At 39.4% G+C, this 16,293-nt stretch overlaps 1 protein-coding gene across 7 annotated transcripts in view; it reads left to right on the forward strand.

Annotated features, from left to right (window-relative positions):
• LOC128701274 (uncharacterized) overlaps nt 1–16,293 on the forward strand; it is a 109,109-nt gene that overhangs the window by 49,175 nt on the left and 43,641 nt on the right. For all 7 annotated transcript variants that reach the window (XM_053794954.2, XM_053794963.2, XM_053794940.2 and 4 more), the window contains exons 2-4: nt 7,908–7,956; nt 11,918–12,086; nt 12,374–12,527. In XM_053794954.2, coding sequence (XP_053650929.2) covers nt 7,908–7,956; nt 11,918–12,086; nt 12,374–12,527 — 372 coding nt within the window. The remainder of the gene's footprint in view (nt 1–7,907; nt 7,957–11,917; nt 12,087–12,373; nt 12,528–16,293) is intronic.

Genomic DNA, 16,293 nt, shown 5'->3' on the forward strand with positions numbered 1-16,293 from the left:
TCAGAGTGCAGGCACTGTACTTCCCATCTCCAGGACTCAAGTCCGGCCTGCCGGTTTCCCTGAACCCCTTCATAAATGTTACTTTGCTCACACTCCAACAGCACGTCAAGTATTAAAAACCATTTGTCTCCATTCACTCCTATCAAACACGCTCACGCATGCCTGCTGGAAGTCCAAGCCCCTCGCACACAAAACCTCCTTTACCCCCTCTCTCCAACCTTTCCTAGGCCGACCCCTACCCCGCCTTCCTTCCACTCCAGACTGATACACTCTTGAAGTCATTCTCTTTCGCTCCATTCTCTCTACATGTCCGAACCACCTCAACAACCCTTCCTCAGCCCTCTGGACAACAGTTTTGGTAATCCCACACCTCCTCCTAACTTCCAAACTACGAATTCTCTGCATTATATTCACACCACACATTGCCCTCAGACATGACATCTCCACTGCCTCCAGCCTTCTCCTCGCTGCAACATTCATCACCCATGCTTCACACCCATACAAGAGCGTTGGTAAAACTATACTCTCATACATTCCCCTCTTTGCCTCCAAGGACAAAGTTCTTTGTCTCCACAGACTCCTAAGTGCACCACTCACCCTTTTCCCCTCATCAATTCTATGATTCACCTCATCTTTCATAGACCCATCCGCTGACACGTCCACTCCCAAATATCTGAATACATTCACCTCCTCCATACTCTCTCCCTCCAATCTGATATTCAATCTTTCATCACCTAATCTTTTTGTTATCCTCATAACCTTACTCTTTCCTGTATTCACCTTTAATTTTCTTCTTTTGCACACCCTACCAAATTCATCCACCAATCTCTGCAACTTCTCTTCAGAATCTCCCAAGAGCACAGTGTCATCAGCAAAGAGCAGCTGTGACAACTCCCACTTTGTGTGTGATTCTTTATCTTTTAACTCCACGCCTCTTGCCAAGACCCTCGCATTTACTTCTCTTACAACCCCATCTATAAATATATTAAACAACCATGGTGACATCACACATCCTTGTCTAAGGCCTACTTTTACTGGGAAAAAATTTACCTCTTTCCAAACATACTCTAACTTGAGCCTCACTATCCTCGTAAAAACTCTTCAATGCTTTCAGTAACCTGCCTCCTACACCATACACTTGCAACATCTGCCACATTGCCCCCTATCCACCCTGTCATACGCCTTTTCCAAATCCATAAATGCCACAAAGACCTCTTTAGCCTTATCTAAATACTGTTCACTTATATGTTTCACTGTAAACACCTGGTCCACACACCCCCTACCTTTCCTAAAGCCTCCTTGTTCATCTGCTATCCTATTCTTCGTCTTACTCTTAATTCTTTCAATAATAACTCTACCATACACTTTACCAGATATACTCAGCAGACTTATCCCCTTATAATTTTTGCACTCTCTTTTATCCCATTTGCCTTTATTCAAAGGAACTATGCATGCTCTCTGCCAATCCCTAGGTACCTTACCCTCTTCCATACATCTATTAAATAATTGCACCAACCACTCCAAAACTATATCCCCAAATGCTTTTAACATTTCTATCTTTATCCCATCAATCCCGGCTTCCTTACCCCCTTTCATTTTACCTACTGCCTCACGAACTTCCCCCACACTCACAACTGGCTCTTCCTCACTCCTACAAGATGTTATTCCTCCTTGTCCTATACACGAAATCACAGCTTCCCTATCTTCATCAACATTTAACAATTCCTCAAAATATTCCCTCCATCTTCCCAATACCTCTAACTCTCTATTTAATAACTCTCTTCTCCTATTTTTAACTGACAAATCCATTTGTTCTCTAGGCTTTCTTAACTTGTTAATCTCACTCCAAAACTTTTTCTTATTTTCAACAAAATTTGTTGATAACATCTCACCCACTCTCTCATTTGCTCTCTTTTTACATTGCTTCACCACTCTCTTAACCTCTCTCTTTTTCTCCATATAATCTTCCCTCCTTGCATCACTTCTACTTTGTAAAAACTTCTCATATGCTAACTTTTTCTCCCTTACTACTCTCTTTACATCATCATTCCACCAATCGCTCCTCTTCCCTCCCGCACCCACTTTCCTGTAACCACAAACTTCTGCTGAACACTCTAACACTACATTTTTAAACCTACCCCATACCTCTTCGACCCCATTGCCTATGCTCTCATTAGCCCATCTATCCTCCAATAGCTGTTTATATCTTACCCTAACTGCCTCCTCTTTTAGTTTATAAACCTTCGCCTCTCTCTTCCCTGATACTACTATTCTCCTTGTATCCCATCTACCTTTTACTCTCAGTGTAGCTACAACTAGAAAGTGATCTGATATATCTGTGGCCCCTCTATAAACATGTACATCCTGAAGTCTACTCAACAGTCTTTTATCTACCAATACATAATCCAACAAACTACTGTCATTTCGCCCTACATCATATCTTGTATACTTATTTATCCTCTTTTTCTTAAAATATGTATTACCTGTAACTAAACCCCTTTCTATACAAAGTTCAATCAAAGGGCTTCCATTATCATTTACACCTATATATATATATATATATATATATATATATATATATATATATATATATATATATATATATATATATATATATATATAAGTGTATATATAGTGAGCTGTCAGTGATGTGAATCTTTATGTACTTATAAGAACATAAGAATGTAGGAACACTGCAGAAGGCCTACTGGCCCATACGAGGCAGGTCCTTATCAAAACGACATCTACCTAAAGCCACCAAAGAAATAACTCCCGTACCCCATGACACCAATCAAACCCAGCCCCTCCCACTCATATATTTGTCCAGTCTCTTCTTAAAGCTACCCAAGGTCCTAGCCTCTATCACCCCACTGGGAAGACTGTTCCACGCATCTACAACTCTGTTAGAAAACCAGTACTTACCTATGTCCTTTCTAAATCTAAATTTATCCAACTTAAATCCATTATTCCTGGTTCTTACCTGGTTCGACACCCTCAGTACTTTATTAATGTCTCCCTTGTTTATGCCCGTCATCCACTTATACACTTCAGTGATATCTCCCCTCATTCTACGCCTCTCCAGAGAGTGGAGATTTAAGGCTTTAAGTCTATCTTCATACGGGAGGTTCCTTACACAGTAAATCATTTTAGTCATTCTTCTCTGTATGTTCTCTAATGAGTCTATGTCCATCCTGTAGTAAGGGGACCAAAACTGAGCAGCATAATCTAAATGAGGCCTCACTAGTGATGTATAGAGCTGTAAAATAACTTTTGGACTTCTGTTACTTATACTTCTTGAGATAAATCCAAGTAATCTGTTGGCTTTGTTGCGCACACTAAGGCACTGCTGTCTTGGCTTTAGATTTCTGCTTACCACGACTCCCAAGTCTTTTTCACATTCTGTATGACCAAGCTCTACTTCACCTAGATTATAGCTTCGAGGGTTATTTTCATTACCAAGGGCAAGTACCTTACACTTATCCACATTAAACTTCATCTGCCATTTTTCAGACCAAGACATTAATTTGTTCAAATCGTCCTAAATTTTTACACACACTGTATATTGCACTGCACTTTTAAATAGATATTGCTATAGTCACTTAATATCTCATTACCTCCCATTATTCTGTATGAACTCTGCTGGTTTAGCGCTTCCCTATGAATATAATAATGTGAACCTCGAAACCATGATCTCTACGGTGGACAGGAAGATGATGAGGTTTCACAACTGAATATTGTACTGTAGCATAAATTTGGCTTCGAGGAATACCCTTTTTTTTCTTTCATAATAAGGCTTTTATGTCGCCTGTTTGGCACTGCAGTTTGATAAACTTGAAGTTTTTGTCCTGCTGAAGAAATTATTTATCCATTTAGTGTGAGTCGAATGTATTTTTTCAGTTATAATTCATATAATTTCAGATGTCAGAAGGAGCTAACTGACAATATAATTTGTCTGTAAAATATTTACATTTGCGAAGGCAGGAATAAAACTTATTATATAATGGTACATATTTTAAAGTTCGATTTTTTCTTGCTAACTTCCTTAATCAACATAGCACATTTGCCAGTCACCTTGACCGATGTGTATCTGTTACAGTGAACATGCATGTTTGTAACTGAATCTGTTGTGAAACTAATCTCTTACTTCCTTACTACTGTACCTGAAGATTTTATTCAGATTATTAATTTGGTGGGTTAGTATTCCAGGTTAACCGCCCAAATAAGCAAACCAATATGGTTCATTTCCATTAGTGAAGGTTCCGTGATCCTCTTGTCAAGGCTGTGACTCATAACAGTCGCTGGAAAATATACAGTTGAAGGGCTCCACCGAGTTTGACGAAAAATTATAATTGACAGTATGCTGAAACGTCTACATGATAAGATACCTAGTTGTTGCACTTGTGTATAATTCTTCATAATTGAGTGTCCAATACTTTTTGGTTTGTGCATTGGAGGAAGTTTTAATTTGTGGAAATTTGAAAAATGGGTTCTTTTTGGTATATTTTGAGTTGACAATTTAACCTAATGTATTCTAACCCAGCCAAAGCCAACGTAACCCAACTTAACCACCTAACAAAACCTAAAGCATTAAGTAATTGAAGAATGAGATACTTAATATACCATATGGGAATCTTTATTGAGGAAACGTTTCGCCATACACTGGCTTCATCAGTCCAATACATAGAAGAACGGTGCAAGAAGAGGAGTTTAAGGTAATCAGTCCCTCAGCCTGTAATCGATATGTTCAGTCCATTAGTCTTGACGTTCTTCAAGATTGATGGATTGAACACATCGATTCCAGGCTGATGAAGTCACTGTGTGGCGAAACGTTTCCTAAATAAATATTCTCATATGTTGCATAAGTGTTTCAGACTTCATCTTGTCGGTATTCAAAACCATTTATCACATTAAATAATTACCCAACATTGATACTCACAATTACTGTGATTGTAACGGACGTTCGTCTTGTCCACAAAAAAATTGCGAATTATGGCGTAAAACGTTAGTTGACGTGTGTAAGACAAACTCTTGTGTCTTATTAGACCTGTGCTTCAATATTCATGGACAGTCACGTGACTGCATACTAACTGTTGATTGGCAAACTGTCCCTTCAGCTCTATTTATTACAACCAATAATAATTTTGTTGTTAATATCTTCCCTAAAAAAAATTGCATAAAAAACTTTTTATTTTGCTGGGCTAAAGATAAATTGCTTTTGTCTTTTAGAGTTGAAAGTAGGGGATTAGTTTGGTGGAGTCCCTAAGCTAAATATTAGGTGAGTCAGCCTACACCCAGGTACCCACTTACTGTTAGGTGAACAGGAGCAGCAGGTGAAAGATAACCAACATATAGATACCTACTTACTACTTAAGGGATCATGCCAAACATTTCTATTAGCCCGGATACTTGCAAATGTAAAATGAGAGTTCAAAGCAGCATAAAAACTGTTTGAATAACATTTCGTTTGATATAAAAGCCATTTGCTTGTATATCAAGCAAAACGTTATCATATAACAAGTTTCCGCACTGCTGTAATATGTTCTATTTTCTTCCATGCCTTTTATTCACATAATTTTCAACCATTTTTTTTTTTGTAAACAGTTCATTACTGCTGTAACTTGCGTAGTTAAGAAAGCTTTGTGACCCAGTCTCTGAACCCGCTATGTATCTATAATTCTTTGACTGTTTCCCACAGGATAAGTTTGTGGGTACATAATAAAGCTTTTAACCTATAAATTATTGGCACCTGCTTAGATCCTCTAAATATTTGCAGTTATCCTTCAATATAAACACTTGCTACGTTCATTTTCTATGATCAGTCTTTCGCAGATAATGGATGGTCTTTGGAAAACTAACTTACTGCACTACAACTGTGACTTCTGTTTTAAAACTCTCACTGACCGTCACCTGCACTAACTTCTACCCTCCCATACCTCTACCCACAGCGCTGTATGACCCATTTGACTTTAGCACATAAAATTTATGTAATAATAATTTGGAAAAGTTGTCATTAGAATAAAAATAAGAACTGTTGCAGAATGTACATTTCATGGGTATCTAGAATGAAGTGTTATTAGACATACACATTACTTATTGTTGAGGGCATGTGGCGGCTGTCAACTGTTGTTACGATGACGTGAGAAAGTTGACTGATTGCTTGAAACAGCAGGAATGCGAATGAGTTTTAAAACTTGTAATGTGAGATATATTTAAATTGGTATTAAAAGGACCCCAATGGAAATAAGTCACTTTGTCTGACTTATTTTTTTGGGTTATCCCAGGTTCTCTACACATATGCTGATAATGTATATAACTGTATTTGTGTATACCTGAAAAAAAACTTACTTATTGGTGTGAATGATGTCATTCTAAACAGTATATAGAAATTTGGGACTGCAAACCTGAGTTTGCTGGCAAACCAATATGTGAATAGTAAAATGCACCTGCCAGGTAGTTCGGTCAAGGCTCGGCCATGGGTCTTCAGTTGTAAATGATTCCCTATACATCATCTTTGTATGTTTTCGAGCACATATTTAATTCTATAAATGGAGTCCAGAACATAACCTTTCACTATTTAAAAAAAATAATCTTTAAAATCTAAACTCCAAAAACTGCTTTAAGATATCTAAAGTTTTACATACAAGAGGCAACAACTCTAAATTTTAAAAGTAAAAATAGAAAGTTATTTACGACTTGTTAGTAGTCCCCGCACGGATAGGAACGTCGTTAGCTCGATAGCTAGCGCACTCGGCTCACACATTGTGGTCCGGGGGTCGATACCAGGTACGGCTGGAAACATCAGGACTTGTTTCCTTAAGACACCTGCTGTCCAATGTTCACCTATCAGTAAAATGGGTACCTGGGTGTTAATCGACTGGTGTGGGTCGCATCCTGGACAGGACTGACCTAATTTGCCCGAAATGCTCAGCTTAACAGTGGCTTTCTATGTAGTAGTATGTCACTGATGTCAGCTAGGACTGTATACCTTGTACATGTACTTGTAGATATAAAGATTATTATTATTATATATGCTTCAGCCACTGTATTGGAAATAAGTCACTTTGATTTTTTGGGTTATCCTAGGTAATTTACACTATGCATGATATTTGTACTTACGTGTACCTGCGCCTAAGTAAACTTGGGAGGAATTTTAGGGGTATGGGACCGCTGTGCTCGCATATGGGAGACGGAGAACCACAGTACCTATCACTGCTCTTATTAACACTTACTCTAACTTATTATAACATACCGGATACTCAAGTAATTATTAGCAATCTTGAAAGCATTTTTCTAATAGTATGTCTATTAAGAGCTGTTCATTGTATTAAATAGTTTGACATTTTTACGATTTACATACGATCTTAAGTATAGACATGCTGTACTCTGTTGGCTTAGCTTTGATACTGATGCAGCTTAAATCACGGAACGGGTGGGGGTTTGAACCCATGGCGAGTAATGATGCGTTTGTTAGGCAATGTGTAGGATTGAATAATTTAAATATAGCTTAACATTACCCGAGCACTCAGCCTTCCCTTTCGTTTCAAACACGTATGAATTACCACATCAAGATTATATATATTCTGAGAGGTAACTTTCTCTGGCTGTATATGCACCGAGAGCAGTAGATACATCATATGTCTTAGTATTTATATATCCCCCTGACTGGTGGTGAAATGTGAAATACAGCTTAATGACTCGTTCAGTTGATAGGCTTCAAGCCTAACAATCAACATAACATTTCATTAGTTTATTTACACAGAGTGTATATACACTGGAAGTTTAGTCGAGTCCTAAGTTTGGTGATTAAAGTGTTAGTGTTTGGCTGGATTACGGCCTTAATGACCCATGTGTAGTCAATAAGGTTAATTTATACCTAACAAACTAATTAGCGCTTGTTATCATTACAGATGAGACTACTAGCTGCTGGTTTCCTACTAGGACTCCTAGCTTCAACAGGTTTGTGCTTTGATTACCACTTAAAAGGAGGTAAAAAGAATATTTTTAATAACACTAAGTACAGACCGAGGATGTTGGTCAAACGCCAGGTGGGGTAGAAATATACTTTAAAATTCTATTTATGCTTTCTTAGGACTACAGAAATACAGAGGCTTTCTTAGGACTATAGAAAAGTATACAAGCTTTGCTACTTCTACAAAAAAAACTGTATAAGTTTTGTCAGGTCTACAGAAAATTATACAAGAGCTACACATTTTGGCTTTTCTAATTTTGATAATAACAAATCGCACATACTTGATAAGGAAATAAAAAAAGATGAAAGTATAACAACCCGCTCTTTGAACACATTCATCTGTGTTGACGAACCTGTTTATTAACTTCAAAAACCTGGTTCTTTCTGAAACTATAAGAACACAAGAGAAGCCCTGCAGGTCCTTCTCACACCCTACCATTCCCACACGTCTGATTTATTTATAAAACTGCCCTCATGACAGAACGACCTGGCAACTATACGATGATGAGTTTTATCATTTCACCGATAACTCTGATAAGAGAGGGGCGCTCTACAATATTAAGATCAAATTTAATTACCTACTATTTTAGAGGCGCTTCCCTAGAAATATAGGAGTAATTTCAGTGCGTTTTGACCTGAAAGATTGCAAATGCAGACATAACAATGCAGAACCCATTATATTCGGCATATGCTAGAGAACGAGTCTTAACGGCTAATTCTTTCTCATACACTCTACTTATCAACGATGATGACGAACTTGCCTTCAATATTTATAGGAAACTGACCAAAAAAAAGCAGATTTTATTCTCTATCATAGCTCTTTATAAAGTCCCCAGACATTTCATGATCTAATGCAGGGTGAGAGCATTGAGAATCAGCGGAAAGAAGGAAATATCTGTAAATCTCTGCACATGTAATTATTTGAAGTAGGATTCGTGCTAGAATCTCGAAGATAATAAAGTTCCCTTTATTTCGTGTAATATTATTGGAGAGAGGTATAAGGGCTGCTTTCGTGTCTATGGTACTTGAATAACCAGACGATCATTCTTCTACTTCATAAGGTGGTAAGTGGTGCTTTAATGCTACATGAAGGCATTGTTCAGGTTGCTATATCTGCTGACATAAGTATATTCGTTTAAGCATGTTTGAATGTATACTTTTTCGCATCTTCCACAGGGAATAGTGTAAACACCTACGTGAACTATTTCTGGGTGTGAGACTTAGCTTTATAGCGAATGCCATAAAGACATTCTGGGCAACCTGACAGTCAGGAAAAACAATGAATTTGCGGGAACAGGTACCACTACACGGATAGCTAAAGATCTGGAAGGAGCAGTTCTTCAATCTTTAATGAGGAGGATAGGAAAGCGAAGCTCCGAAAATTTTTGGTGTATGGAAGCACATAATTCATCAAGGAATTGGGCTGCTGATACAGTAGGTTAAAAGAAAAACAGTCTTTTCATGCCTCGTTTGGTTTTGGTCTCCTAACTAGAGTAAAAGTTGATGAGCTCCCTTTTTTTTTTTGTTAGAAGATTTTTCCGTGGACATTACCTGAAAGAATTATTCACCTTGTGTGGTGGACGCATCAATGAATGTTAGTTTGTCATCAGTTTACTCTTCCAAAGTGAACTGAATTGAGAGCTTAACTAAATTCACCCTTCTTGTAGCTCGTAAACATCGTAGCGTCTAGGGGTGATGATATCGTATATGTAATGTACCCATGTGACGTAGGGATAGTGTTATGGACACGTTCAGCTTTGAGAATTCAGGATTAATTTCTAATTTAACAGTTTTGATATCAAATGATGGAAGCCATTAAATACGTTAGTTCGTGTAAGTCGCTTAGTGACACAAGCTTCTGACTTTCATTCGTTTTGGGTTAAAGAATGACTAAGCAGGATCGAGTTTGGTAATGCCATAGGAAAATGAGTTCATTTTTGTGTGATGAATGACTCAATGATAGCATTTCCTGGCTATGAGAGATTCAAAGTTCAAGTGTGACTTAGCCAGGTGGCGGCTTTTGCCTTTTTTTTTATATAGAAATTGGTACTCACCTAGTAAGGTATCAAATGATAGAGGAGCATAACCTTATCGTTTTATGTGAGTGGCTTAGTGATGCACGCTTCTGGTTTTGAGAAATTTTTGGTTAAAATTTGAATAAGCCAGGTGGTAGTTTTGGAGAATGTCTTTTTTTGGATCGAGTTTGGTATAAAATAATAGATGAGAATTGAGTTCATTATTGCATGTGAGTGGTTGACTGATGCCAGGTCCTAGCTTTGAAAATAATGAAGTTAAAGTTTCGCTAAGACGGGTAGCATTCAAAAATAAAAAAAAATGGTGTCAAATAATAAAGCCAACGATTCATTATTGTTTATAAATGGCTTGGTGATAACTCATTGGTTTTAAGAAAATAAAATTTAAAGTTGAAGCTTTAATGTTGAAAATAGGTCTAGGCTTTCAGCCTAATAATAAATCTTGATTCTAGAGCCAACTTCAGCCAGGTACTACTCCAGGTAGGACATCAAAATCAAACGTAGCATCATAATAGTCTGTTTTTTTAAGAGGCTTTCATGTCTGCAGCCCAGAGTTCCTAGACGAAGTCTGCCTTCAAACACCAATTATTTTCGGGGCCCAGTTTCCCTACTCTCTTCATTAGAGATTCGAAGAAACATATATTTCAGACCACCTTTAGCTCTCCATGCAGCGACACCAATCCCCGCAAATTCGTCGTCCTTCCTAATTGCCAATTTATGCAGAATGTCTCTGTATCACTTACCCAAGGTAATATCAGCGTCGCTACCACTACTGCTAGCGTCACCATCCAAGACCTCATCATGCAGGTGTTTGTGCCATTCTCTGCTGGAATGCAAAAGGTAAGTATGTATACAGTGGAGAAAAATCGTGCACCCAGGAAACACGCTGTAACGAACACATTTATGCCAGCAGATTCGTCAACGTGAACAACTTTGGGTGCAAGCAGCATCAGCACTCCACTATCCACCTTATGAAATGAAACCATACACTATCTCCAAAACGAATAAACAAAAATAAAGGCAGCTTTATTATTTCCGAGATTTTAGCATGACATCGCCATCATACGAGACATCACCTTTACTACTACTACTACTGTTACTGTGAAAAATGACACTTGTGTACAGTTCAGAACATTTATTACTGGAAACATTTCTCCACGAGTGGCTTCATCAGTCGTAATAAAGAATCATCTAAAACAGGTTTTCATATAGTAGACAGTGAAGGTAACCTAAAGTAATAGTGAGGTGAGGCAGGAGGCACGTCAAATATCAGAAAATATGTTAGACATGTATATAAGTGAGAGGGTTGGATTTAATCAACAAATTTTCTGCAACTTGACATCGCTCCTGCCTCACCACACTTTTGCTTCAGGTTACCTGCACAGTCTGCTATACATAAATTTGTTTTAGATGATTCTGTATTACGAACGATGAAACCACTCTTGGTGAAACGTTTCCGGTAATAAATGTCTTGAACTGTACATAAGTGTCCTTTTCCACAGTTTGTCGGTATCATTATACTATTTACAACTACTGTTACTACCCCACCCATCTCCTGTTTAACAACTCATTTTGTATATGTAATGTATGTATTGGTTTGACAAAGCCAAACATTGCTTTAACAGTTGTTCTCTTAAGACACTTGTATATCCCTTTATATTAGTCCTAACTATACGCATCTGCATTATGTTGATGCGATAATATTTGAAAGTTAAAAAAAAAATTCCTCACTGTAAATTAGGAAATAAAAGGTGCACTTATTGTAATGTAGGGTACAATATATTACAGTAAATATGTAGATATACCTCTTGAAATTTTGATAATTAAAGGTTTTATCTCAAAATTTCCGACTTTATTGATATATGAAATTAATTAAAAGAATGCATGATCCTTACTAAAAAAATATTTATTACAGCGGCTTGGGATGAAAATTTCAAGTCGTCGAAATGTTATGAGAATGGACTTGACGACCTGACAGATCGCATGCCGGTCAACTTGGGTAACTTGATTGCACTCATTCAAAAATGGGAAAGAGAACACAACTATCAAAATCCTGACACCGTTGCAGATGCTCTGATAAACAGGTGAGGAGCAATGTGAAAGTTGAAGAATATTGGCCCATCAAGGAGTGCCTTCATGTTGGCGAAGGACTCATAATCTAATTAATTTGAGCTGCTCTCCCCTTCCTTGGATCAAACCTGATTACTTTCCATTTCCTTGTTACTGTATAATACCTATGGATAGGATGTTTTCCCGTACTATAGTAACTAATAATTTTGCAGAACATAAAAAAATACAAGAGAAAGTGTGAAGAAAATATTATTTTTTCCTAGTTAAAATATGATTAATTTGAAATATTATTCTCATACAGATACAAGATAGATGGTATCATCTTTCAACCCACTGGTTATATTATTCCATGGTCAAATGCTGAGTCAAAAGAGGTGGATAAACAGGATATTTTAACAAAGACCCTTGTCCCGAGTGAAATTGTACCAACAGATTTGTATGATCATCGTGAAGAGGTAAGAATGGTTCAAATTATAGCCTGCTAGATTTAGAAATAATTTTGAATATATTAGTTATAGTAATAAATGGTACACACGAAGGGGGGACCAGGAGCTATGATTCAATCCCTGCAACCACAATTAGGTGAGTACAGTTAGGCGAGTATACACACACACAACACACAGAGGTCTCCCGCCCCCTCAACCCCAGCAAACCCCCCAGACCGCAGTACGTATTAGAAAATAGGCTGAAGGTTTGGTAAACCAACACAGATGGAATAACAAATAAATGTGAGGAGTGGCATGAAAGAATCATGGAAGCATGCTCAGACATCATAGCACTCACAGTAATCAAGCTTACGGGGATGATAACAGATGCGATCTTTCCATCCAGATATCAGATCCTGAGGAATGACAGAGGGAGAGGAGGAGTTGCACTGCTCATCAAAAACTGGTGGAGATTCGAGGAACAGGAAAGAATGAACAGAATGGAAGCAAGGGACTGCATAGTAGGAACAGTTCAAACTGGGGGTCCCAAGGTGGTGGTTTTAGTGATATACAACCCATCACAGAATAGCAGGAGGCCAAGAGAAAAATGTGATGAGAGCAACAAATCAATGGTGGACACGCTAGCTGAGGTGGCCAGAAAGGCCCATATGGATAGAGCAAAGCTATTAGTTCTGGGTAATTTCAGTCACAAGGAAATTTACTGGGAAAACCTGGCACCACATGGGGGATCTAAAACGTGGAGAGCTAAAATGATGGAGGTGGTACTGGAAAACCTCATGCACCAACATGTTAGGGACACTACCAGAGAGAGAGGAGAGGATGGGCCAGCAAGATTGGACCTCATAATCACCTTTAGTAGTTCAGACATTGAGGACATCATGAAAGGCTCCTCAGAGCTAGTGATCACGTGGTCCTGAACTTCGAATACATAGTAGATTTACAAGTGGAGAGGGAAGCAGTAGTAGTAGGATGGAAGAAACCAAACTACAAAAAGGGAGGGGACTACATAGGCATGAGGAATTTCCTGCATGAAGTTCAGTGAGAAAGAACTGGCAGAAAAATCAGTAAATGAAACGACGGAGTACATGACAACAAGCTGCAAGGAGGCAGAGGAGAGGTTCGTTCCCATGGGCAACAGAAATAATGTGGAAGACCACAACGAGCCCTTGGTTCACCTTAAGGTGTAGAGAGGCCAAAACTAGTGTGCTAGAGAATGGAAAAGGTACAGAAGACAAAGGACCCAGGAAAATTAAGAGATTAGTCGAAGAGCCAGAAACGAATATGCACAGATGAGGGAGGCCCAGCAGCAGTACGAAAACAACCTAGTATTGAAGGCCAAGTCTGACCTGAAGATGTTGTACAGCTACATCAGGAGGAAAACAACAGTCAAGGACCAGGTAATCAGGCTGAAGAAGGAGGGGAGTTCACAAGAAACGATGTAGAAGCATGCGAGGAGCTCAACGTGTGGTTTAAGGAAGCATTTTCAGTGGAGCCAGAAAGGACTCCAGAAAGCCAGAATGGTGGGGTACACCAACAAGTGCTGGACACACTACACACATTCAAGGAGGAAGTGAAGAGGCTGTTAGGTGAACTAGATACCTCAAAGGTGGTGGGACTGGACAAGATCTCTTCATGGGTCCTGAGAGAGGGAGCAGAGGAGCTGTGTGTGCCACTAACAACAAATTTCAAAACATCCATCGAAATTGGGCAACTACCTAAGGTGTGGAAGGCAGCAAATGTAGTCCCAATTTTTAAGAAAGGAGACAGACACGTAGCACTAAACTACAGACCAGTGTCACTGACATGTATAGTATGCAAAGTTTTGGAGAAAATTATCAGAATAATGGTGGAGCACCTAGAAAGGAACAGGCTTATCAACGACAACCAGGACGGTTTCAGGGAAGGGAAATCTTGTGTCACAAACCTACTGGAGTTTATGACAGGGTGACGGAAGTAAGACAAGAGAGAGGGGTGGGTAGATTGCATTTTCTGGGACTGCAAGAAGGCTTTCGACACAGTTCCACACAAGAGATTAGTGCAAAAGGTAGAACATCAGGCACGCATAACAGGAAGGCACTGCAATGGATCAGAGAATACCCGACAGGGAGGCGACAGCGAGTCATGGTAAGTGACGAAGTGTCAGAGTGGATTCCTGTGACTAGCAGGGTTCCACATGGGTCAGTCCTAGGATCGGTGCTGTTTCTGGTATGTGTGAAGGACATGAGGGAAGGAATAGGCTCAGAAGTGTCTCTGCAGACGATGTGAAGCTAATGAGGAGAATTCAATCGGATTAGGATCATGGAGGACTACAAAGGGATCTGGACAGGTTGCAAGCCTGGTCCAGCAACTGGCTCCTGGAGTTTAACCGCACCAAGTGCAAAGTCATGAAGATCGGGAAAGGGCAAAGAAAGCCGTAGACAGAGTACAGGCTAGGGGACCAAAGACTCCAAACATCACTCAAGGAGAAGGACCTTGGGGTGAGTATAATACCGAGCACATCTCCGTAGGTGCACATCAACCAAATAACTCCTGCAGCATATGAACGCTTGGCAAACCTAAGAATAACGTTGCAATACCTCAGTAAGGAATCGTTCAAGACTCCATACACCATGTACGTCAGAGCCATACTGGAGTATGCAGCACCAATTTGGAACCCACACCTTGTCAAGCACGTCGAGAAATTAGAGAAAGTGCAAAGGTTTGCAACAAGACTAGTCAAGGAGCTAAGTATGGTTAAGTAAGGTTAAGGGAAATCGACCAGACGACAATGGAGAACAGAAGGTATAGGGGGGACATGATAACGACATATAAAATATTGAGAGGAATTGACAAGGTGGACAGAGACAGGATGTTCCAGAGATGGGACACAGCAACAAGGAAGTTGAAGATTTAGAGGGAAGTTAGGAAGTATTTCTTCAGCCATAGAATTGTCAGGAAGTGGAATAGTCTAGAAAGTGATATAGTGGAGGCAGGATTCATACATAGTTTCAAGAAGAGATATGATAAAGCTCACGGAGCAGGGAGAGAGAAGACCTAGTAACGACCGGTGAAGAGGCAGGGCCAGGAGCTATGACTCAACCCCTACACACACACACACACACGCACACACACACACAAGAAACGATCATGAGGTATGCGAGGAGCTCAACACGAGATTTAAGGAAGTATTAACAGTAGAGACAGGAAGGGCTCTGGTAAGATAGCACAGAGGGAAACACCAACAGGGAATATACCAACAAGTGTTAGATGACATACACACAACTGAGGGGGGAGGTGCAGAAATTGCTAAGTGACCTTGATACTTCAAAGGCGATGGGACAGGACAACATCTCCCCGTGGGTTCTTAGAGAAGGAGCGGAGATGCTGTGTGTGCCATTAACCACAATCTTCAACACATCCCTTGAAACTTGGCAACTACCTGAGGTATGGAAGACGGCAAATGTAGTCCCCATTTTTAAGAAAGGAGACAGAAACGAGGCACTAAACTACAGACCAGTGTCACTGACGTGTATAATATGCAAAGTCATGGAGAAGATTATCAGGAGAGTGGTGGAGCACCTGGAACGGAACAAGATTATATACGACAACCAGCACGGATTCATGGAAGGCAAATCCTGTGTCACAAACCTTCTGGAGTTTTATGACAAGGTAACAGAAGTAAGACAAGAGAGAGAGAGGGGTGGGTTGAATGCATTTTTCTGGACTGCAGGAAGGCCTCTGACAAAGTTCCTCTCATGAGATTAGTGCAGAAGCTGGAGGATCAGGAGCATGTAAC

The sequence above is a fragment of the Cherax quadricarinatus genome, chromosome 37, assembly GCF_038502225.1.
Source record: "Cherax quadricarinatus isolate ZL_2023a chromosome 37, ASM3850222v1, whole genome shotgun sequence".
NCBI classification, from domain to species: Eukaryota; Metazoa; Arthropoda; class Malacostraca; order Decapoda; family Parastacidae; genus Cherax; species Cherax quadricarinatus.